Source organism: Cydia amplana, chromosome 12 (assembly GCF_948474715.1).
Source record: "Cydia amplana chromosome 12, ilCydAmpl1.1, whole genome shotgun sequence".
NCBI classification, from domain to species: domain Eukaryota; kingdom Metazoa; phylum Arthropoda; class Insecta; order Lepidoptera; family Tortricidae; genus Cydia; species Cydia amplana.
Genome location: NC_086080.1, coordinates 6,868,675 through 6,894,719, shown reverse-complemented (window position 1 = coordinate 6,894,719; position 26,045 = coordinate 6,868,675). Strand labels below are relative to the sequence as shown.

Genomic DNA, 26,045 nt, shown 5'->3' with positions numbered 1-26,045 from the left:
GTTACCATGGTTACCAGTGCAATTTGACACTGAGTTAACGATTTAACCGGTTAACCCCGGGTTAGTGGGATGGTGCAAGTGGCGCTTAGGGTTTATTTCACCTGAATAAATTATTTTTTTTTATTCTTTTTAGTCCCAACTATGTCATGTACGACGTACAGATCTTTTAATTTACGCAGACGCGTGCTCTGATTCGTACCTAATGTCATACTATAGTTCGTTTTTTTTTAGCATTAGAAAGAACTTGAAAGAAGGTAAGCGATTTTGACATGTCTTTTAATTGAATAACACTTTTTAAAAATCAATAACTATTACTTATGAAAGCTATAAAAGTTCGTATTAGTTTCATAATTGTTACATATTTACCGTAACTTATTTTTAAAATGTGTTTTTCAATTAAAAGACGCATCAAGATTGTTTACCTTATTTCTAATGCTAAAAAAACGAACTATATTAAAGGTTAGATTTGACAAATCTGCGCGTGGTCGTGAATGACACGATCGTACGGATATGATGGTCGTTCTTGTCTACATGACAGCGTGATAAAACGGTGTCCGTCACTTTCTTTCCCACGGTGTTAAACAGTGACAGTTATTTTATCACGTGGATAAAGATGGATAAAGCTATCCATAATAGGCGTGGTCTTCTCTCCCGGACGAAAAGGAGAGATGGGCAGTTCAAGTTGGGGTATTATGGCCATCCATAACCCCTTACCATATAAGATAGAATTTTATGTAACTCCGTATAAGTATAAGTAAAGTTTAAGAAAGAAACGTACCTCGGAAAATCGAGAAAAAAATATGCTCGAATAGATGACGCCATACATTACTCGTGCAGATGGCGATGGTGATACCCTGTCCGAAATAACAGCATTTTTTTATAATTATTTTTTATTTTTTACCTTGTCGCTATGTGCACGACTGGTGCTGCCCTCATTTTGTCGGACTTTCTACGTTAAATCTTATGGACTCAAGCGACTGCCGCTAGTACTAATGTCGGACATTCCATAAGATTACCTGTGTTTGTGACGATCAGCGCCACTTCCCCCTCCACCGACTTCGCACGGTGCCAATACAATATTAACGTAGTAACGAATCGGCCAAGCCACATATTTTAACTAAGGTGTAGAGTTTGTGAAGTTAGGGATTGTAGAGTTAGAAGCTTGGCTCTTCAAGAGATCTGATAATTTTTTATAGTGCGAGCCTTATGTTTTCGTCTTAGCAACATTTTACATGAAATGTTTTTGGTGGGCTCAGATTTAGTACACTGATGTTAATACCATTTACCCAATCGTAGGCGATCGGGTCAAAGCGCCTTCAAGGGCATGTACATGTGTACGTAAGAGCTCTCGCATTGATGACGTTATAGATAAGGAGGGATGCACAATTGCATACTGGTGTGGTGTCAATTAAAAACAAGGCCCATAGGCACCTTTACTATATAAAATCTTAAGAAAGGAGGATACATTTAAAAATTCTACGTATTTTTTATTATTACAAGATTTTATTTAACTTGCAATGTACCTATGCAAATAAGTAGTTAATAACTATGTTTGTACTCGTACGGGTCAAATCTTGCAAGCTAAATTTGACCCACTTTCCGACTTCCAATGAAGCTGAAATTTTGCATCAATATGTAAGTCGGATGACAATGCAATATTATGATACCATCGAGCTGATCTGATGATGGAGACAGGAGGTGGCCATAGGAACTCGGTGATAAAATAAAGCAACGTAATTGTGTATAGGGTTGTTAGAATTGTCTCGTTGAGTATTAGTTGACTGTGGAAAGAAAATTACAGTCAACGATAAAAACGATGGTATCATAATAATTGAATTTTTACATTTTAAAAGCTGAAAATTTGCATACATATGTAAGTCGGATGACAATGCAATATTATGATACCATCGAGCTGATCTGATGATGGAGACAGGAGGTGGCCATAGGAACTCGGTGATAAAATAAAGCAACGTAATTGTGTATAGGGTTGTTAGAATTGTCTCGTTGAGTATTAGTTGACTGTGGAAAGAAAATTACAGTCAACGATAAAAACTATGGTATCATAATAATTGAATTTTTACAATTTAAAAGCTGAAAATTTGCATACATATGTAAGTCGGATGACAATGCAATATTATGATACCATCGAGCTGATCTGATGATGGAGACAGGAGGTGGCCATAGGAACTCGGTGATATAATAATACAACGTAATTATGTTGAGGGTTGTTAGAATTGTCTCGTTGAGTATTAGTTGACTGTGGAAAAAAAGTACAGTCAACGATAAAAACTAGTGTCAAAATAATTGAATTTTGACAAAAACGTATCATGGCTCCGTACCTGAAGGGTATCCTAATAATTCTCCGTTGACGTGCAGTTCGTGTTTGTCAGCAATCAGCATAATAAATTACCCATGACCCATGACTTTTACAAGAAATGACTTGAAATGTATAAGTTACTATATGTATGTTTGTACGGGTCAAATCAGGCTGTAAGCATAAACCTTTTGTTCCCTTTGTTGCGTAGATAATAAATTAATTCATTTGTAAACGCACCTTTATAGGTACATCAGCAAAGCACAACCAGACTTCACTTCGTATATGATCACAATCTGGTATACCTACTCTCATTTATGTACCTACCTATATCACAAATTTATTCATCTTAGTACATATCAGACATGGCACTAAACTGCGCGCTCGTGTCTGTACTCCTTTTAGGATGTCTCACAACGTTTTCAACCATTCGGGTAATTTTCCAACTCACCACGGGACGCGACGACCGGAATTTTACACAAATAGTCGCACAACACGGTTATATTAGTAAAAACTACACTGTACAGACAGAAGACGGATACCTTCTGAACTTATACAGGATTACTTACAGTGCTAAATGTGTTAGTAAAAAAATAAAAACACCAGTGTTACTTATAAATGGCCTGTTGGCTAGTGCGGACTGCTTTTTGGACGCTGGAGTTGACAATGGACTACCTTACCTCCTCGCAGACTCTTGCTACGATGTCTGGGTTGGAAATGCTCGGGGCACGTACGACGGCAGGAGGCATATAACCCTGGACCCTGACAGGGATACAGCCTTCTGGGATTTCTCAGTCGACGAAATTGGAAAATATGACTTACCCGCCACCATCGATTTAGTGTTAAACCAAACTGAGGAACCTAAACTTAACTATATTGGTGTTTCGCAAGGCTCAGGGAGTTTTTTCGTGATGTGTTCTGAAAAACCTGACTACAGCGATAAAGTGAAAGTCCTCATCGGACTGGCGCCAGCGTCGAAACATACGCACACAAAATCCGTATTTTTCAAGACTATGGCCACGTTTATACGGGACTACCAAAATATTTTACAACGGATAGGCATGGTAGAGTATATGTGGAAGGGAATGCTGGATCCTATAAATTTGCTTTGCCAGTATATACCTGAGATGCTGTATAATATCATATCTATTATAGATGCGCCACATCCCTCATCACTATCGACGGAAACCTTGAAGTTGGCATTGACACATTTCCCGGCAGGAACTTCGACCAAAAACATCGTTCGATACGGACAAAGTTTAAAAGTTGATAGGTTCTGTAAATTTGATTATGGCCCAGAGAAAAACATGGAGTTGTATGGAGGAGATCCGCCTGAATTCAACTTGTCAGCCGTTACAGTGCCAACTTATGTTTTCCAGGGGATGAACGATGGCTTGGTGGACATCATTGACACGGAGTGGCTTGTAAGCAAACTACCTAATCTTAAAGAGTTTGTGGTCATGGAAGATCCTCTCTGGAATCATTTCGATATGGTGATCAATAGGAATATAAGTAGTGCGTTGTTCCCAAAGATACTGAAATACTTAAAACTTTATAACGACATTAGACAAAGCACTTACACGATAGAATATAGTAATGTGACACTACGTTGAAAAGGTTTGAAAGTGTTACTGCTAGTATTTAACACTTCTGATAAAGCTACGTATCAAGCCGATATTTTGCATGATTCAGTTTGATAACTTAGCTTCAAATTCATCATTGGCTGGTGAAATAGAAATTTTGAACGATAAATATTTAATAGCGTTAATTTTTTTCTTAGCAGCTATAAGAGAGAGAGGCTCCATAACCCTTTTAAACGACATTGGGTGTCCTAAGAAGTATATTGAGATTAAACTTTTGCTGAGAAATACAATGAAAATATTACTCATACAAAATAATGCGGCAACACACAAGTTACGAGATACGAGCATATAGTAACAATTGTCGATGCTTATACAGTGTGTAAGTCTAATACGGGCAATAAATTAAACCAGATATAGAATTTACCCGTCTTATCATTAATTAAAATGTTTTTTTAAGTTACACTTAATTATGACCCCGTGATTAATTTTTTCCACATGTACCGAGCAGCAATGTACTGCAAACATTAAGAAACAGAAAATGACATGACATTACTAGATACGAGCTTTTTATAGTAACTGCCAACAAGCGTTGACAGTTACTTTAAAAAGCTCGTATCCCGTAACTTGTGTGGTGTATTACATTGCGGGCCGAATTATTTTGTATGGTTAAAATTTTCAATGCATTTCTAAGTAAAATCTATCTCAATATACTTTTTAGGTCCTATGCTAACCACCGTTTAAATATTCGCCCGTATTGGATTTACACACTGTATTAACGGTTACTATGAAAAGCTCGTATTTCGCAATGTCATGTCACTCAAGTCATGAATGGCTCGTAATGTTTGCAGTACATTGCTGCTCGATAAATTTTTAAAAATTTATTACAAGGTCATAATTAACTCATATCTTCTTAATTCATAATTACACGGATAAATTATATTATATTAATTGTACTATACCTGGTTTGATTTATTGCCCGTATTGAGATAGTTTTCCAGCAACTTTTAACCTTTAAGTAAAATAATCGCCGAATTCCTACCTAATACGTGTTATTGCGAGGTTTTGTGTCTGAACTTCATATCGACATATTTCCACTTCAAAAATGTAACTGCTGGAGTGCTAAAACGCTGATTACGCGAATATTTAAATCGATAGATTCAGGGAACTTCTCATACTTATGTTAAACATTCAGGGTGTTTAACATTAAGTATAAGAAGTTCCCTGAAATTTTTATTGACCTAGTTATCAGAACAGAATATAGGAACAGTATTGGGAGTGAATTGCAAAAAAATTGTACATAGTTAAGCACCTGTAATTAGTCTAAAGTTAATTGATTCCATTGTGTTACGACAGTTAAGCTATTTCTATTTAAGTTAGATGCATTAAAGTGTGTTAGCGTATGCTATATACTTATATGTGTACGAATTAAGTACAATAAATACAATACAATTTACATATTTAATTTTGGTAACACAACACAAATGAATCAATTAAGTTAAGACTAATCAGCTTCTTAACTGCGCTACTTACGTAATTAATTTTTGCAATTCATTCATAATTTAGTAGGGGGTTAAAAAGCCTTTAGTGAACACATAAATACGCAACAGGAATAACTAAACAATAACTATATTGGCATTTGTTTTTAGATGTACTAAATTTAATAGACTATGGTTTACAATAAAAATATATTTATATTAAATTAAAACCGACAAATTAAATGCAAAAATCTAAATCTTTTCAAACGAGGTTTTCCTATGTGAAGATAGTGCACAATTACATACCTATTCTGATGAGGATGAGGTTCGCGTGGATTTAGGCTCGCTCCCCGAGGATTCCGAGGCAGCGGCAGCGGAGAACGTGCGAGCTCGGTTTACCGCGTTACCTTTGACCTGGGAACTACCTCACCGCGTAACCTCTCGCTTTTCCACACGCACAATGTAATGCTATAGGTATGGGAGTTTTCGGGGGCGAAAAAATCGATCTAGCTATATCTCTGGAAAACGCGCATTTTTGAGTTTTTATATGTTTTCCGAGCAAAGCTCGGTCTCCCAGATATTATAATATTAAGTAGCAAGAAGTGGGAGTTAAAAGATACTAAAATAAGTAAAATAAATACCTACATTATATTTTTAATTAAGTACCTACGTACAAAATATTCAACGACCAAAGAAGCTTTATTTTTCCTGAATGACAACATTTAGAAAAATATTATTATTAAAAGGAAAAGTCTTCAGTCAGTAAACCAGCACGTAAAAACCCACAAAATAGACACTCATTTTAATGAATGTGGTAGCAGGTCTCCTTTTCGGGTGTCGTCTCGTTCGGCACGCTCGTCGGAGACGAGAGCTTAGTCTATTTTATAATGTGTCTTTGACGGCGCCTTTACAAAATTTGTTTTAAGCAAGAAATCAATGTAATCTGTTACTTACCGATAAAACGAAATCTCATCAATTTATTAGATTTTTCTGTAACAGTTTTTACACCCTTTCACAACACAACTAGACATTTATTTAAATTGTAAAAGGCATTACCGTAAAATGGGGTGAGTAGGGTTAAAACTGAAATTCAAACCTCGATAACATTTTATTTTTACATATGAAAACTGAATGGTGTATATAATAAGTGTTCCGGACGTTTGTATTTTAGTTTTTATTTTATTTTGGGTAGTTCCATTTCATAACTTTGACGATAAAGAGGAAAACCCACCTCACCCCGTAGTGCCTCGTATTTGGGGTGAGAGGGGTTTTCATACAAAGGTGATTTTGGAAGATTGTTGGATCGATTTTTTTTATTATGCGTATTACTATAGCTCCATTTTAAATTGGAATACTTTATTTTTGTAGCAGTAGCCTTAAAATCCCTTCTCACCCCCCTCTCAAACCTTCTCTCCCCATTCATAACCCACCTCTCCCCGCGAAACCTACTCACCCCGTTTTACGGTAGGTACGTGACAACTTCACATTGCGCCGCTCGTCTACCGACTGAGCACGCTGTTGTGAGTAAATGCGATATTCACACCCATGAACTGGTCCCTTCCGTAGTGCCCGCACATCCTTACGAAGTAATATAATAGGTATGTTCACGCAGGGATCGGATACCGGTATTTTTTGTATGGGAACGGAAACGGTATTTTTTCTTTCTATGCTAATTACTTCATTTCTAATTGAGCAATCTAATAATACGAAGTCGTAACCTAAAAACACAACTGAGTCCTACATTTCGAGTATAAAATAATTCGAAAAATATGGTTATTTCTAAGTTTTTGCAAAAAACCGGTTCCGATCCCTGCTATGTTGCGAACGCACCTCTGACGCGCGTCGCGTGTAAGACGGCATAAAGGATGACTCACGTTAGACCGGGCCGACCGGGCCGTGTCCGGTCCGGGGCTTCCGGCGCTTCACTTTTCTATGACAATGACAGGTGATCACGTGATGCTTTTCATAGAAATCGAAGCGCCGGAAGCTCGGGCCCGGTCACGGCCCAGTCTAACGCGAGTCATCCTTAAATTGGTCCTATAGTCCAAGGCCATGACCACTCTCGCGATTTGTTAATTTTAGTCGTATACCACAAATTTATTACGAGTATTACGACATTCTTAGTACGACATGGCACTAAACTGCGCGCTCGTGTCTGTACTCCTTTTGGGATGTCTCACAACGCTCTTAACCATTCGGATAATTTTCCAACTCACCACGGGACGTGACGACCAGAATTTTACACAAATAGTCGCACAACACGGTTATATTAGTAAAAACTACACTGTACAAACAGAAGACGGATACCTTTTGAACTTATACAGGATTAGTTACAGTGCTAAATGTGTTGGTGAACAATTAAAAACACCAGTGTTACTTATAAATGGCCTGTTGGCTACTGCAGACTGCTTTTTGGACGCTGGAGTTGACAATGGACTACCCTACCTCCTCGCAGACTCTTGCTATGATATCTGGGTAGGCAATGCTCGGGGCACGTACGATGGCAGGAGGCATATAACCCTGGATCCTGACAGGGACACAGACTTCTGGGATTTCTCAGTCGACGAAATTGGAAAATATGACTTACCAGCCACCATCGATTTAGTGTTAAACCAAACTGAGGAACCTCAACTTAACTATATTGGTGTTTCGCAAGGCTCAGGGAGTTTTTTCGTGATGTGTTCCGAAAAACCTGAGTACAGCGATAAAGTGAAAGTCCTCATCGCACTGGCGCCAGCGTCGAAACATACGCACACAAAATCCGTATTTTTCAAGACTATAGCCACGTTTATACGGGACTACCAAAATATTTTACAAAAAATAGGCATGGTAGAGTACATGTGGAAGGGAATGCTGGATCCAATAAATTTGCTTAGCCAGTATATACCTGAGGTGCTGTATAATATCATATCTATTATAGATGCGTCACATCCCTCATCACTATCGACGGAAACCTTGAAGATGGCATTGACACATTTCCCGGCAGGAACTTCGACCAAAAACATCGTTCGATACGGACAAAGTTTAAAAGTTGATAGGTTCTGTAAATTTGATTATGGCCCAGAGAAAAACATGGAGTTGTATGGAGGAGATCCGCCTGAATTTAACTTGTCAGCCGTTACAGCGCCAACTTATGTTTTCCAGGGGAAGAACGATGGCTTAGTGGACATCATTGACACGGAGTGGCTTGTAAGCAAATTACCTAATCTTAAAGAGTTTGTGGTCATGGAAGATCCTCTGTGGAATCATTTCGATATGGTGATCAATAGAAATATAAGTAGTGCGTTGTTTCCAAAGATATTGAAATACTTAAACCTTTATAACGACATTAGACAAAGTACCTACACGATAGAATATAGTAATGTGACTCTAAGTTGAAAAGGTTTGTAAGTGTTAGTATTTAAGAGCCCGTTATCGATTTTAGAGCCAAAATGTAAAATTCATAGATTTAGTCGTTGAAATTGTACTCCTTTTGTTACGTAATATCTAAATAACTAAGTATTGGTTTCTATTAGCACGTCTTCTCATCTTGCCTTTTAATAATGAGGTCCCGAGCGTACGTCACTGGCAATATATGACGAGAAGGGGCAGTTTTTAAATGTTCATCAATAAATTATACTTAGTGGTAAATTATAAAAATATATGTTTAAGAACACGTATAAAATCTTCCCCTTTTGCTGGAAATCAGTTCACTCACTTGCACCATTCGACTAACCCGGGGTTATCCGGTTAAACCAGGAGTTACCATGGTTACCAGTACAATTTGACACTGGGTTAACGATTTAACCGCTTAACCCCGGGGTATTGGGATGGTGCAAGTTGGGTTGGCCTTAATAATAATAACCCGGTCGAGTTAAAAAACAACTGATTGACAGATCATTTTATATGTTAAAACCGGTTGATTTGTTTCAACTAGTTATACGATAGAAGTTCTATCGTTTTGTTTTTTCACATGTAATTGTGTTCTATTAGAACACAATGACATGTGAAAAAACAAAATATACTGAAAAGATCTTATAACATGTACCTCATTGCGCCGGAAGAATCTCGATTGCGTAAAAAAACCGGCCAAGTGCAAGTCGGACTCGCGCACGGAGGGTTCCGCACCATCAACAAAAAATAGAGCAAAAAACAAGCAAAAAAACGGTCACCCATCCAAGTACTGACCCCGCCCGACGTTGCTTAACTTCGGTCAAAAATCACGTTTGTTGTATGGGAGCCCCAATTAAATCTTTATTTTATTCTGTTTTTTAGTATTTGTTATTATAGCGACAACAGAAATACATCATCTGTGAAAATTTCAACTGTCTAGCTATCACGGTTCGTGAGATACAGCCTGGTGACAGACGGACGGACGGACGGACGGACGAACGGACAGCGGAGCCTTAGTAATAGGGTCCCATTTTTACCCTTTGGGTACGGAACCCTAAAAAACAACTGTGTGGAATCACGAATGTAGTAAACTGCAGTTGTGTGGAATCCGTATTGTATGGGAATCGCGAATAGGAAGAATTGCGTTTGTGTTGTCGATCGCATAATTCATTGCAAGTAGGTATACAACGGGTTCGAATCCCGGTAAGGACATTTATTTGTATGTTCGTCACAAATATTTCTTTCTTAGTTATGGACATTTTCTATGTATTTAAGTACTTATAAATATATCTATACAGGTATGTGTTGCTATTTGGGCTCATTAAGCGGTGCGAGAACTCGCATGCGAGTTTCATTACCTACATTACGTCATTTGATCGGTCGGCTGAAAAGATAATTATCACCTCAATTGACATCCTCCTCAATGTAACTAAAATCGTATACGAGTTCGCGCGCCGTCTAAATGAGCCCTAACTTCAAACACGGGTAAATCATTCGACTCTCTCAGCAAATATCTACCCTATTACCTTTTCTTAACACCAAAATCGCATAATCTGACAGATGGAAATCCAAAGACCCGAGCTACCCGAGTTTGAAGTTAAGCGTGCTATATACTATATATCGTCGTACCCACAACACACGCCTTATTGAGCTTACTGTGGGAGTACCTAGGTCGATTTGTGTAAGATTATTCCATTAATTCCATAATATTTATTTATTTATACTGGGACCGAGGAAAGTGGCGCTGTCTTGTGTCGGAGGCTAAGTCTCATTTTGGGTCGCTGAGCCAACGGAGTTTACGGAGTAAGTCAGTAAGTAAACTTATTCTTGTTCTCTAGTTGTGAACCATAGATATAAACTAGGAATAAGCGAGTTCATACAATTCCGACTGAACATTCTCGTTAAGCAACACAGGCGCCATCTGTTGTATGGTATGCGTACTACCGGCCAAGTCGGAGACATATTATGTTAAAGTACTTTCGCCTCGCGCCGAACAAAATACCTCGAGGGAGAGCGGTGTCTCTTTCTTTTCTTTAAGGCAACGATAAAGTGACAATTGAATGAATGTGCCATTGTTACGACAGCTAAACAAGACATGCGCCTTTTGTTATTAAGGGGCCCCACTGATTACCAGTCCGCCGGACGGTGTCAGTTAGAACAAAAAGTTGACAGTTCCGAACAACTGACAGGCCGATATCGTCCGGCGGACTGGTAATCAGTGGGTCCCTTTTATATAAATGCCATAATTACAAATTCCACCGTGCCAGTTTATTAACTCAGTTAATCTTATACCTTTAAACGAGCAATTCTTGTATATTTACTTATTTATTTATATGTATATACATTTCAGGGATCTCAAAAACGGCTCTAACGATTTCGATGAAATTTGCTATATGGGAGTTTTCGGGGACGAAAAATCGATCTAGCTATATCTCTGGAAAAATGCGCATAACTATTTCTATTCGCATCTTTGTTTTTATATGTTTTCCGAGCAAAGCTCGGTCTCCCAGATATTATAATATTAAGTGGCAATCAAAAATAAAAAGCGGTGGTGGCCGAGTGGATATGACGCCCGGCTTTCAATCCGGAGGTCGCGGGTTCAAATCCTGGCTCGTACCAATGAGTTTTTCGGAACTTATGTACGAAATATCATTTGATATTTACCACTAGCTTTTCGGCGAAGGAAAACATTGTAAGGAAACCTGCATACATCTGCGAAGAAATTCAAAGGTGTATGTGAAGTCCCCAATCCGCATTGGCCCAAGCCCTCTCACGTATCAGAGGAGGCCTGTGCTCAGCAGCAGTGGGACGTATACAGTGTGGAAAGATAAGTCGGGCCCTGGAGGGAAACTACCTTAAATCCTTAAGCTAGCTCATTTTACTTAAAGGAGACATTCCTTTATTTTTAAAAGAAACAAAAACTGCATTCAAAGATTTTCTAAAACTCGCTTGCCTCGCCCGGGACTCGAACCAACTAAAATTAATAAAAACAAATACTCCCTATTTTATTATACTAAGTGATACTAATCGATAGTATTATTATTCAGGATAAAATTTCTCTAACAAACATTTGGTCTTAAAAATAAAAATGATCGTTAAATCTAACATTAACTTTATTTTACTATCAATTTGTTACACTTAAATTATTTAACTGATAAATTGTTCGAAATGAGCCCCCTCGTTCCGGCTCGGCTACACAAAATTAGTCGCCGTTGAAATTCATTTGTTGTAGCCTTCAGCAAAGTGTTGTGGTGTATGCCCCTAATAACATTTTATACCGCAACCCTTAGCTCTTGAACGGTTTCATAGCAAGTTTAATAAATAACATTTTTTACATGACACCATAAAAAGAAGTCCATGGGCGTCAGGTCTGGACTTCTTGCAGGCCATCTAGTCGTCCCGTTTGTTGATGTTACACTTAACGATCATTTTTATTTTTAAGACCAAATGTTTGTTAGAGAAATTTTATCCTGAATAATAATAGTATCGATTAGTATAATAAAATAGGGAGTGTTTGTTTTTTAATTTTAGTTGGTTTGAGTCCCGGGCGAGGCAAGCGAGTTTTAGAAAATCTTTGAATGCAGTTTTGTTTCTTTTTAAAAATAAAGGAATGTCTCCTTTAAGTAAAATGAGCCAGCTTAAGGATTTAAGGTAGTTTCCCTCCAGGGCCCGACTTATCTTTCCACACTGTATAGGCTGAATTATTTTTTTTTTTTTTTAAGTAGCAATAAGTGGGAGTTAAAAGATACTAAAATATGTAAAATAAATACCTACATTATATGTTTAATTACGTACGTACAAAATATTCAACAACCAAAGAAGCTTTATTTTTCCTGAATGACAACATTTAGAAAAATATTATTATTAAAGGGAAAAGTCTTAAGTCAGTAAACCAGCACGTAAAAACCCACAAAATAGACACTCATTTTAATTAATGTGGTAGCAGAAGTCTCCCTTTCGGGTGTCGTCTCGTTCGGCACGCTCGCCGGAGACGAGAGCTTAGTCTATTTTATAATGTGTCTTTGGACGGCGCCTTTACAAAATTTGTTTTAAGCAAGAATTCAATGTAATCTGTAATTATGAAATCTCATAAATTTATGAGATTTTACTGTAATAGTTTTTACACCCTTTCACAACACAACTAGACATTTATTTAGAGACAATCAGAGTGAGGGGTGATATTTTATTTGTTAAGTTACTTTTACTCATTCTTAGGTTTATTTTAGTTTATAATTTGTATGTTTAATCAGTTAACTGCCTATATTTTTGAAGTGTTTATTTAAATTGTAAAAGGCACGTGACAACTTCACATTGCGCCGCTCGGCTGCCGACTGAGCGCGCTGGTGTGAATAAATGCGATTTTCACACCCATGAACAGATCCCTTCCGTAGTGCCTGTATTAAGGCACATCCTTACGAAGTAATATAATAGGTCTATGTTGTGAACGCACCTCTGACGCGCGTCGCGTGTAAGACAGCATAAATCGAGCCTATAGTCCAAGGCCATGACCACTCTTGCGATTTGTTAATAGTCGAATACCACAAATTTATTACGACATTCTTAGTACGACATGGCACTAAACTGCGCGCCCGTGTCTATACTCCTTTTGGGATGTCTCACAACGCTCTTAACTATTCGGGTAACTTTCCAACTCACCACGGGAGGTGACGACCAGAATTTTACACAAATAGTCGCACAACACGGTTATATTAGTAAAAACTACACTGTACAGACAGAAGACGGATACCTTTTGAACTTATACAGGATTAGTTACAGTGCTAAATGTGTTGGTGAAAAATCAAAAACACCAGTGTTACTTATAAATGGCCTGTTGGCTAGTGCGGACTGCTTTTTGGACGCTGGAGTTGACAATGGACTACCTTACCTCTTCGCAGACTCTTGCTATGATATCTGGGTAGGCAATGCTCGGGGCACGTACGATGGCAGGAGGCATATAACCCTGGACCCTGACAGGGACACAGCCTTCTGGGATTTCTCAGTCGACGAAATTGGAAAATATGACTTACCAGCCACCATCGATTTAGTGTTAAACCAAACTGAGGAACCTCAACTCAACTATATTGGTGTTTCGCAAGGCTCAGGGAGTTTTTTCGTGATGTGTTCCGAAAAACCTGAGTACAGCGATAAAGTGAAAGTCCTCATCGCACTGGCGCCAGCGACCAAAAATACGCACACAAAATCCGTATTATTCAGGACTCTGGCCACGTTTATACGGGACTACCAAAATATTTTACAAAAAATAGGCATGGTAGAGTATATGTGGAAGGGAATGCTGGATCCAATAAATTTGCTTAGCCAGTATATACCTGAGGTGCTGTATAATATCATATCAATTATAGATGCGCCACATCCCTCATCATTATCAACGGAAACCTTGAAGTTGGCATTGTCGCATTTCCCGGCAGGAACTTCGACCAAAAACATGGTTCGATACGGACAAAGTATAAATGTTGATAGGTTCTGTAAATTTGATTATGGCCCAGAGAAAAACATGAAGTTGTATGGAGGAGATCCGCCTGAATTTAACTTGTCAGCCGTTACAGTACCAACTTATGTTTTCCAGGGGAAGAACGATGGCTTAGTGGACATCATTGACACGGAGTGGCTTGTAAGCAAACTACCTAATCTTAAAGAGTTTGTGGTCATGGAAGATCCTCTCTGGAATCATTTCGATATGGTGATCAATAGGAATATAAGTAGTGCGTTGTTTCCAAAGATATTGAAATACCTAAACCTTTATAACGACAATAGACAAAGTACCTACACGATAGAATATAGTAATGTGACTCTAAGTTGAAAAGGTTTGAAAGTGGTACTGCTAGTATTTAACATTTCTGATTAAGCTAAAGAACCGATATTTTGCATTATTACGTTTATTAACTTTAATATAGCTTTAATACGCATTTATTAATGAAAAAAAACTGCAGATAGTAGTCATATGTATATGTATTTACGTCGATGTCCCCAACAAAGTAGTCCTTTTGTATCTATTAACAAAAAATGTTTTATATATATCAAATAAACAAATATAACAAATCTATGCATGTATTTAGTCGTACCTCATACAGCGTTCTTGTCCTGGTTTCATATAAACAAAAATATATTATATTGTGAAATAAACTTTGTTATTTGTTCCCCATTCTTTGTTTCACTCTGGTCGCCGTTCCTTTGGTTGTCTCTCGATTTTAAGTTAAGTACCTAAGATATGATAAAATGATTTCCAGTAAAATGTACTTTGCCTCAAAATTAGAAATTTAAAATACATTTTAAAATTATTATATTGTGGAAAGTATGATACAGATTTAAAGAATATCATATCTGTAATACTTAAAATGAGGCTGTGATATAGTTTTCATAAACCGGCGGATCACAATTACACAGTGGTTAGAAAAGTAACATAATATATTATCTACACGGTATTTTAATTTATATTTCTTAACTACAAATTGGAACTGTTTATTTTAAATTGAGATTCAAGCTACAATATAAAGAATTATACATACACATAGGTACATACACTTAGGTAGTTTAAAATTAAGATAATATTAACTAAGGAAACGTTTGTTCTCAATTACTATGCTTATTACGGTTCCGTAGCTAAAAAGACAAAAAACGAAACCTTAGGTCTTTAAAAACAACTTTTAAGAGGCTTCTAAAAAGTTTTTGAAGTACTTTCCACGAATTAATTAACTATTTTAGTACTCTTATTTATTAAATATTAAGGTACTCTTCGCTAAATAGTGCATTTTAATTATCTAAAATATTAAAACATCTTAATTATATTTTATCGAATGTTTAAAATTATGAAATAGCGTCGATTGGTTCAAAGGGTTCAAAGTTACAAGGCAAACGGCCAAAATCAAGAATGGTGAGTTGTCAACAAGTTTTATGGGGCCCGGGCGTAAAATAAAAGAAGGTATAATTAAGGATTAGTTTAAATTTGATTTGATGTAGGTAGTTGGCTTACGAGTGTTTTTAATTGTAAGAAATCTGTTGGAGTATGTTTTCGACCCAATAAACTAAAACTGTATTACCACACCAACAGCTATTGTATGTTGAAAACGATGTAGATGAAAAATGTAAGTATAGATATACGGAACTAATATTCTTTGTCAATTGCTATTTGTACACAATACACATAAGGAGCTTGGAAAGCGGTCAAGGGAGGCAACAGGGGGCAAATTAAACTCTCGCGCAGGTAGCTTTCTCGCGCAAAGGATTGTTATCGCTATACAGCGCGGGAATGCTGCCTGCGTGATGGGCACTTTGTCGAGGGGCCTAGGCTTAGAATGTAGGTTTTAGGGCTATTTTGTAGTGAAAACTTCTTTAGCGGCGCTGTGCACTTTTTGAGGTGGGTAAAAATGTTAAACTCGCGACAGGTCATGTGATACATACTGTTTAAATAAAAATATAGGTAGGGTCACTTGTCGAACATTGAAACAATCGTACACAGTGAAACTTTGCGATATCTCGGAAACTAGGTGTTATCAGCTAGTGCCGTCTGTCAAGCAAGGGCAGGCTCAGGGACCCCCAGCACCTCCCCAATATGCGAGCGCGCCTCGGAGAAGGAGCACGTTACTACGAGCCTTATTGTGAATTCGTGCGACAAAAGTAATATTTTTCATTTATGTTTCGCAATTTTTTACCAAGATATAGGTAGAGTCTAGTTTGGCGTTATTTCATTTTTTGTTGTGTTCTATGTGTATTAAAGTTACTTTGGAGCTAAATATTTTTAAATTTCTTTCACTCTTTGGTGCAGTTTTTTTAATTGATTCAAAAAACACCCCCTAGTCTCACAATGAAACATTTTTATGTAGTAAACAATGAAACATGATGTTTACTGAACACCAGTATTAGTACACAATGAAACAAACTCATTATTTTTTTAATTAATTAAAGACTATGTCCGAAATTTGTGAAACTAAAATACCATGAAAATTGATAATAATTTGTCTATCATATGACAAAATATAAGATACTTAACTTTAGAAATGGCTGAGATAGGATAGTTTATATGTTGAATGTTTCATTGATGGCAAGGTTAAGGTCACAATCATGTCTAACATTGAAACAGTCGTTTATAAACACTATGTCGCAAGAAAGTGTATGATATCGAGCATGAAGATGCTTAAAACCCTGCCGCGTCCACCTAGTTGGCAATCATGCTCCGTGGATATAAAAGGCGCCTTTCTCGCAGCATGCCGTAAGTGCCGACCAGATTTTCGATTCACAATGAAACTTAGGTGTGCGTACAATGAAACAAGTCTTTCGCTTTTAGATATTTCAGCAATCTTATAACGATTCCATATTTCGGAAACCTTTTAAATAACAAATTTCAGCCTACCACTATTTTCTCCTTTCCTTTCTCATTAATTGAATGAAAGGATGTCTGTATTAATGTAACTTATTTATTACAACGTTTCAATGTTTATTAAGGATGTTTCATGGTAGACTATATATATTACATCTGTTTCACTGTAAAAAATAGAGTGTTTCATTGAAAACATGCACAAGTACACAATGAAACAAAACTCATTTTTCAAAAAAAGGTTTACAATACAGAAACTGTTAAAGATAAGTAGAAACCTTGAATGCCATACGATAGCCAACTAAATTTTTTGTCTTCATGCGAAATGTCACACTCGTAACTTTAAAAACACCAGAGATAGAAAGGCTTGAACTTTTAGTGTTTCATTGATCAACAACTAACCCTACACAATATTAAATTTCATTTTCAAATTCAACGCGTCGTATGATCATGAATCTAGAGACCTTATTATTTAAACACATGTAACTTTTGACAATCCGTACTTAAGTAAGTACATTTTAATAAAATTTATTACGTAAATGTATTATGTATTTATAGATGGTCAAGCCAATCTTGTCAGTAGAAATAGGCGCGAAATTTAAATTTTCTATGGGATGATATCCCTTTGCGCCTACATTTTTCAAATTTGCCGCCTTTTTCTACTGACAAGATCTGCTTGACCATATATAATACGGAAATACGTATCAAGAGTTGCGGATTTTTCTGCCAAAATTGGAACTTTGCGAAAAGTCGGCAGAAATTTCGCTCTTCATTACTGCAACAGTAATGCTGGTCGTAGTCTGAATCCACTAGCAATTTCGAGCGATGATGACCTGTCGGTCACCCAGACACTAGCGTAAATTATTAGTAAACATAATTAAACACTGGCTTCTTAGATATATCACACTTTATCGAGAACGATGCAAAATTTATGACATGATATTGGTTTGAATTATTAAGTAGATATACAATATTGACAACATTATTTTGCATGTAGGAACCCAATAGATAGAATGACTCTCTCTTTGTGTACGATTAATACATAATTCAAAGATACCGCGTGTGACACCGTGTGCTTCTAATTAAAGTGCAAACTTATGTAAACGAATGGTTAAAATTAAACTGTCCGACAAAAACAATAGAAAACTATTATTTTTAGTTTCTAAGGTTATAAAGTCTGTCAAGCAAAATATGTCAGTAGCAATGTACAGCAAAGAGAAGTAGGGTAACACTCAAAGAGCAGTATTGCGGTAAGAAAAGCAGCTATGTACATCGAATCGAACCAAAACATTAATTATCATAACCAATTATTAATTGTACTTATGTTAGTCTGTAAGGTGTGTATCAATGTACATTTGTTGCCGGAAAATATATGTTTTTTTAAGTAACAGATTTCATATAATAGTTTCAATGCCATAGTTGTATGGTCTTCATGAGCAGTTCAACCAAATGTTTTCTTCTTTCTAATTACTAAAATACGTGTATTCACCATTTGGATATATTCGTATGTATTTGCGAAACACTGACGTAACATAGATTCGTGGGTAGCACCGTTGAACTAGTACGATGTTTAGTGCCCCATTAGCCCGTCCTTAGATATTATACGTCAATGTATTCTACACGTAGGGCTAAAAATACATTGACAAAGAATTTTGCTGTGCATATTTGTGTGTGTTTTGACGACCGGTCTGGCCTAGTGGGTAGTGAGTAGTGACCCTGCTTATGAACCATCGGGTCCTGGGTTCGCATCCCGGTAAGGGCATTTATTTGTGTAATGTAATGACACAGCACAGTAGGTATTTGTTCCTGAGCCATGGTTGTTTTCTATGTTTTTAAATATTTATTATATTACCTATATATGTATATCGTTGTCTGAGTACCCACAACACAAGCCTTCTTGAGCTTACCGTGATGGGGCTTAGTCAATTTGTGTAAAAAAATATGTCCTATAATATTTATTTATTTATATTGTTCATGATTTAAACGTTTGTGTTTGTGTATCAATGCCTCTGTATAGGTACACATACTATTACACATAATGCTAAAAATATCTGTACGTACTCTAACGACAGAGACAAAATTATCATGTTTAAATATTTATGAGCGCTTCGTTTGTTGCTATGTATCTGGCCATGACAGTAGCATTTGTTTCTACATCTAACAAAACAAATTAATATAACGTTCCTGGCGTAAATAGTCTTCGATTATACGAAAGACTTATTATAAAGTGACGTTGATGTTTAGTGGAATGCAAGAACACATCCATTTAAAAATCATCCTTAACAACATTGACCCAAGATTTCCTTTCTTTCGCTACGTTTATGGGTGATTTACATTTTTCTGTTTTAGATAATGGAGTTCTTTGTGTAATGAAATACGGTTGATATTTGATTGGTATGGCTGGTTTGTTTTTAAGAATAGAATTGGCAGAGACCGGTCGTGAGGTGGATTGGGTTTCTGACGATGGCCAGAGATGCTGACTCATTTGACAGGTCAGTTGGGATTTGTGACGTCACGGGAAAGAAAATGTTTATGCATGCATATTCAACACTATTACATCGATCTTCACGTACGTCATGGAAAGCGTGCTTGGTACCGAATCAAGTAAGGCTTGGAGGATACAACTAAACGGAGTAGCCATTAACAAGCTTTCCCCTCTGTCGAAAATAGGCGGCCAACGGTCATACACAATGTGATGTGACGTTTATCTGGCATGGCTATTTTTACGTTACGCATACATTTGACGTTCCCCTCCCCCGCAAAAATCGGCAGACTGTTTTGTACAGAAAATTACAGACAAGGCGTCTCCGTTTGATTATATCCTCTAAGAAGTAAGGGGTACACCGAGTGGATGCTATCCTTGTAAGTGTCATGGCCCGCAGTGCTCGGACAAGTCATCGCAGAAACAGATATGGACATGGGACAAGACTATTATAGAGTCGCGACTTGGGTTGCAGTAATAAATGTAATTGAAAAACATAATTAAATAATATTGTACATAATGCGATTCTATTGATCTTGTTCCATTGCAGTCTTGCGATTGTTTTGCGATGACTTGTCCGAGCACTGGGCCTCATGGGTCATGGGACGCACGCAGAAGCATCACCCGAAGACAAACACGAATCTACGTAGTTAGGTATGGCAACTTATTTCTGCCGTGGCATAGGTACCTAAGTACAGAGTGGCCAACTTAGAGGTATCCACCTTTTTATTGCCGCCATTTTATTTTGGCGGTAAATATGACAGTTATTGCATTAAAATTAGTTTGTGTAGATACGGCAAATTTATTATGGAGCGTTTTACGACGGAACAACGTGTTTTAATCATTAAAAACAATAGAAACATTAAAAATAACGTTTCCCGGTCGATTAATTTAGAGAAACGGTGACATTGACTGGGCCCCAAGATCGCCTGATTTAACAGCTCCTGACTTTTTTCTGTGGGGCTATCTAAAGGGACGTGTCTATGCTAATAGGCCAACGAACCTTCAGCAATTAAAACAAAATATTCGAAACACTGTCGCTGAGATAACGCCAGAAATGTGTGAAAAAGTGATGAAAAACGCGATGAAAAGGGTTCGCATCTGCCATGCTGCTAGAGGTGGACATTTGTCTGACATTATTTTCCATGTGTAATTGCTGACCCTACATATTATATTTAACAAGGAATACTTAATATTTTTTATGTTTTATAGAATAAAATTTCAAAAATAAAGTGTAATACCTCTTATTTGGCCACCCTGTATATAGTGCTTTTCTCTAAACATGCGAGGAAATAAGGTAAAGTAGTCAATATTTAGGCACTAAGTAAGCTCGAATCGAACCTTTACAGGTATCAAAAACGTTACAAACCATTTAGATGCTTAATTATATTTTAAAAGTTTAAGGCACAACGCAAGGCAAATAATTGTGCTACATATATAAAATATATGTAGGTACCTACCTACATAACCAATTGCCTTATGAGGCATTGTAAAATATATCGACGAAACTAATAGTTTTGCTCAAAAATTATCTCTAGGCGCTGTCTTATTGATTTGCAATAAAAAATTGATTTGCTATTGTTAATAATTAAGCCAGAATGGATTACGCTATGTAACATAATATAATAAGTAGTTATTGTATTAAGAATTTAAGTACGCGTAATCTACCTACTTAGATATCTGTTTAAAATTACCTACTTACTGCCGTATTCGAACTTCAAGATATTCACAAGAGACGACACGTACTAGATCCATTCTAGATACGTTATAGTTTAGATTTCAAATAGTTCTCTTTTGCAGCGCAATTCGGGCAACTAATGTCACTTTTACGTTAGATATCTATTAGATGTGATTTTTTTTTTTTTTCTTAGCGTGAAGATGTGAATTGGATCTCTAAGTCATATCCTGTGGAAATCGTTCAAGAGTATCTCCAGAATCGCGCAAATGTCAAATTTGACAGGTTCGATCTTAAACATATCGTTATCGTATCTTGGTGATGTCTAAAAGATATCTAATAGATGTCTATTTCAAAATCCGAATCGGGCCCTTAGATATCTGTTTAAAATTAGGTTCTTATTCTGGCCGCTATTTGATTCCATAAAATTACTTTGGGATTCCTGTTATCCACATTGCGTCAAATGATAAACGCTTAGTTATCCAAAAACTAAAAGAGACTCCTCACTAGCGTCCCCCGAGCATCGTCGGCGTCTAGTTGATAAACGTCACTCAACAGAGAACTTTGAAAACAATAAAACTTTGCGAACGCAAGATGGTTTGGTGCAACCGACACTATAGCTATGTACCAAACCGTCTGTAAACGTATTTTCATTGGCTATCTTTTTATTGTTTGGGAAGTTTATTGGTTCTCTATTTACATTTTTTTAATCGATCCGTGTGTGGCTTGAAGCAAACAACTCTTTACTTAAGAGGAAAAAAGCATGTAGCTGACCAATAGCCTGAAAATAAAGGTCTTCCAATAAATTGCAATTTAAATATTTTTTCATTACATCTGGGGACGATGCCCCATTAGGTTTTTAATGTTTTTTTTTAATTTTTATCTTGTACATTTACTTTCAATATAATAAATTACATCTTGGTCAGTTTTGGTTTGAGGATAAATGCGACTTAGGTTCGTGCAACTCGAGCACCTCAAGGCAACCGTAACAGCGCAAGCGCGGCCGCTTCGGTATTGCAAGAGCTTCACGCTAAGACTTTTGATCACAATGTAATGAATCAGCAGGAATGCCACGTCAACCTGGTGAGGTGTAACTCGACCACCGGGGCCTGTCCGGGCGATTGTGGAAGGCATCCCGACCCACTTCGAGGGTAAAAATAGCTCCGCTGAAATAGCCGGCAGGGCACGCGACCGATTTAGACCGAACGGTTTCTCGTTTGTCGCGTTCGTGGCGCTTGGTTGTCGAGTCTTTTGTGTTCCAGCTAGCACCGAAGTTGGGAGAAGTTCGCAGATATAACGAACGGGGTGGTAATAAAGCTTGTCGCAAGGTTCGCGGCACTTACTGACAAGAGACAAAAACGAAGTCAAGGCGTTTCATCATCTGCCGCAAACTGCTCTTGTAAGGGGTACGTTAGGTCTTAGCCCATGTCGGTCTACTCTCATGTGGGTCTATTCAGCCACCAAAAATGGTGTTACCTTGATGTTAGACCATAGGTAGTCTGCAATAGATGAGGGCAAATGATGATGATGTTTTCCAGCTAGATACTGGCCATTAGCTATCATCTGACGTCATTCAGCCAGTCAGACTTGACGTCATCATACATTACGTACGTCACGTACGTGTACAGTCGCTATCAGATATATCGGAGTTGTCAAGGTGCTTAAAAATATATTATATGAACACGCGCTCTAACGCCTTGACAATAGGGGCGTGTTCAGATATTTGTGAGCACCTTGGCCGCTGTGATATATTTGATGGCGACTGTACCTACGTCTCATACCTCACGTATGAGTTTTCATACTTTTCTACGCTAATACAAAATCATGTACATTTTTTAATATTTTGGTAATAAAATACTCATACAAAGCAAATCATTCAAAAATATATAATGTATTACAAACAACAAAATGCATGTTTTGTATTTGCTAGAGTTGTTGTGTCTATAATAGAGCACCGTCGCGTCGTCGTCGTACGTCACGTACGAGTAGAGGAGAAAGGGGCTCATTTCTCATTTAGACGGCGCGCGAACTCGTATACGATTTTAGTTACATTGCGGACCATTGAGGTTACGTCAATTCAGCCGACCCATCAAATGACGCAATGTAATGAAACTCGCATGCGAGTTCTCGCACCGTCTAAATGAGCCCTTTTTATCGAGTCGGGAGCGATGCAGGGTGGGTTGTTCAAATAGTTTTTATGGGTTAGTTTAGGTTTAGTTTTATGTATAATTAAGGTTTAGGTATTGCTAATTTATTTCTTGGTTCTTAAGTATCTTTAACAAAAAGTTGTTGTTGAATACCCCTATTCCTTTTAATCCAAATTCCAATGACACCCCACATCAAATTAATCCTCACTTTACGTGTAGGTGAGTTACAATTTTTTTTTCTAGATTTATTTGTCTACTTTGTCGGCATGACTGACTGGTATATCCATGGCAAATTGCAGCTTTCTAGCACTAACGATCACGGAGCAAAGGTTCGGACAGACAGACATACGAACCCTAAAAAAGAGGTGCATATTGCGAACGGGATTTGTAAAAATAAACTGAGAAATTCCAGGCTAAGACAAAAAGTAAGGAACATCGACCCGCAACTAGTAAAACTTCTAATTTTGTCACATGAATCAGTAATTCTTGGCATGGTTTTATCTATAATCCGGGAAGTACATCAATGGCTCACCCATTCAATACTATTTAAATGCTAGTAGGGGAGCCCAAGACGGGATTTTTGTGTTTACTGGAGCGCGTCAGATTAAGATATGAGTGATATCTTGCTACCCCGTGTAGTCTACCTTTACCCCTTTTAGCCACCTATGTTGAGCCCTTGGTTGGTGGGGGGTTCAACAAATTGTTAAGCAGATTGTGGATTTGGTCATATTAGTCCAAATTAACGCTATAATTGTGCATATTACTAAATCTGATAATTATTTACACGCATTTCCTTAATCTGACGGTTACAATGTAAAAATTAGGGGTCAAACTTGTGTTCGTCAGATTAAGAAAATGCCGACAAATAAGTGTAATATTAAGTTATAGAAAAAATATAGCATTAACGTGGACAAAAACGACCAAACCCACAAACTGTTTAGCGATTTTTTAACCCTCCACCAACCTCCCGAAATTTAAAAAAAATTGTAGAGTCTTTCCGGCTCGCTGGAAAAAAAACTTTATATAACTTTTTTTTCTTCTTATCATCTAATATTTCGATTCCAATAGGTCTGTACGACGCTCGAGTAAGTACATATTTAGCATCGTCGGCTCCCCAACTATAATCCGTTCTTAAAATTATTTCGGTCTAAAACCTCAAATTATAAATACAGGTAAAGTGTCATTCTATGGAACTTGCCAACTATGTAAACAAATACCACTAGTAAATTGACATTTCACAATTAGATTTTTATATTTTTGTAATTACTTATTAAACTTTTACTCAAGTTAATATTTAAAATTAATTTTTAAATATGATCTGCACCAAATTTTAATGTTATATGTTAATTTTTTTTAATTCAAGAATTGTATTATGTAAATTATTAGATATAAGATATAGTTATAAGATTGCTATGCCCTAACAGGGTACATGTTTGATTCAGAAATGAAATACCTTAACACCTTGTAGAAACAACATGAAGATGCAATAAATATACTGAATACTGAATACATTCAGATACAATTTTAATATGGCGGTTTATTAACATAGTTAGGAAGTTCTATAGAATGACACTTTATTCAAAGTTGCTATAAAGTATTTAACACAAAACTCTTTCAAGTATCCTAGGCTAATCCTACAGTTAGTTATGTGACAGCCGTGGCACAGTGTGGCGAAACAGTCGTGTAAATTACACCAAGTGCATGATATTATTTCATAAGCGCTTAGTTATTTAGCTTTTAGTTCTAGGTCGTTGCAAAGTCTGTTTTTAGCGGCGTAATTATCACAGCACTGCCACCTATTTTGGAGACGTCCGTTTGGAAGGACACATCGCGTGATTCTTCAAAGTGACATTCGTCGACTCTGAAATAAGACGTCATTCAGTTGGGCTTAATTCTCATTCATGTTTGTACTTTGTTTAGTGAGTATCATTCTAATATTCACTTTACTTTCTATAAGTGTGCACCTAAAAGTTTGATTCCATATAAGCTTTAATTATAAAAAAATCTTCCGACGTAATTGCTTTTTCTTGTATAGCTTTATTGTAATGTAAATGAAAAGTTGCAAAAATGATAAAAACCTACTAGGTACTGACTCTAAAAGAGACTTAGTTGCAACGTTCTTCTTTTGAGTTCAGTTTCAAGGGTACATATTGTACATTCAATATGAGCAAAGAAGCGGGAAAGCTAGTATAGAAAAAAAAATAGTTTTACGACATCTTTCATCATTTGACGGAGTAGTAGTAGCTTTAGTTCTGTATTTAACTGAGATTAAAGCACGTCTAGTTTCCAGTACGGCTACCATCAGTTTCGCACTGACATAAACGCCATCGAGAACGTAATTAACTTTCTATACATTTCGCTCGTACTCGCATATTAGTGCGAATGAGATGTATAGAAAGTAAATTACACTGACAGTGACTCATGGTACGGGCTCTGATCGTAAACATGTAATGCAGACGCGCTGAGCCAAAAAGTCGTACGTCAATTGTGTTATGAACAACAAGCTGTCGGAAAATAATTATCCCTACCTCGATTGGTGAAACATGGGTCCTGCGGGGGCCTACCGTGAACCAGGTTCGACGTGTTGCCTCTCTGTTGCACTTGTAAATTCGTACGTAAGTGTCATAAATCTGCAGATAGCGCTGGTACCAATGAACTATAATAATAT

At 37.0% G+C, this 26,045-nt stretch overlaps 2 protein-coding genes across 2 annotated transcripts; both read left to right on the top strand.

Annotated features, from left to right (window-relative positions):
• Positions 1-2,679: 2,679 nt before the first annotated feature.
• On the top strand, positions 2,680-3,927 carry LOC134652714 (lipase 1-like). Its single transcript, XM_063507876.1, has one exon. It carries the CDS (start codon positions 2,680-2,682, stop codon positions 3,925-3,927), a length of 1,248 nt encoding a protein of 415 aa, XP_063363946.1.
• Positions 3,928-13,314: 9,387 nt separating this feature from the next.
• LOC134652713 (lipase member K-like) lies at positions 13,315-14,562 on the top strand. Its single transcript, XM_063507875.1, has one exon. The coding sequence runs from the start codon at positions 13,315-13,317 to the stop codon at positions 14,560-14,562; it is 1,248 nt and encodes a 415-aa protein (XP_063363945.1).
• Positions 14,563-26,045: the final 11,483 nt, after the last annotated feature.

Excerpts from the sequence above, each read along its gene's own strand:
- LOC134652714 (XM_063507876.1), top strand. The coding sequence starts at position 2,680 with ATGGCACTAAACTGCGCGCTCGTGTCTGTACTCCTTTTAGGATGTCTC.
- LOC134652713 (XM_063507875.1), top strand. The coding sequence starts at position 13,315 with ATGGCACTAAACTGCGCGCCCGTGTCTATACTCCTTTTGGGATGTCTC.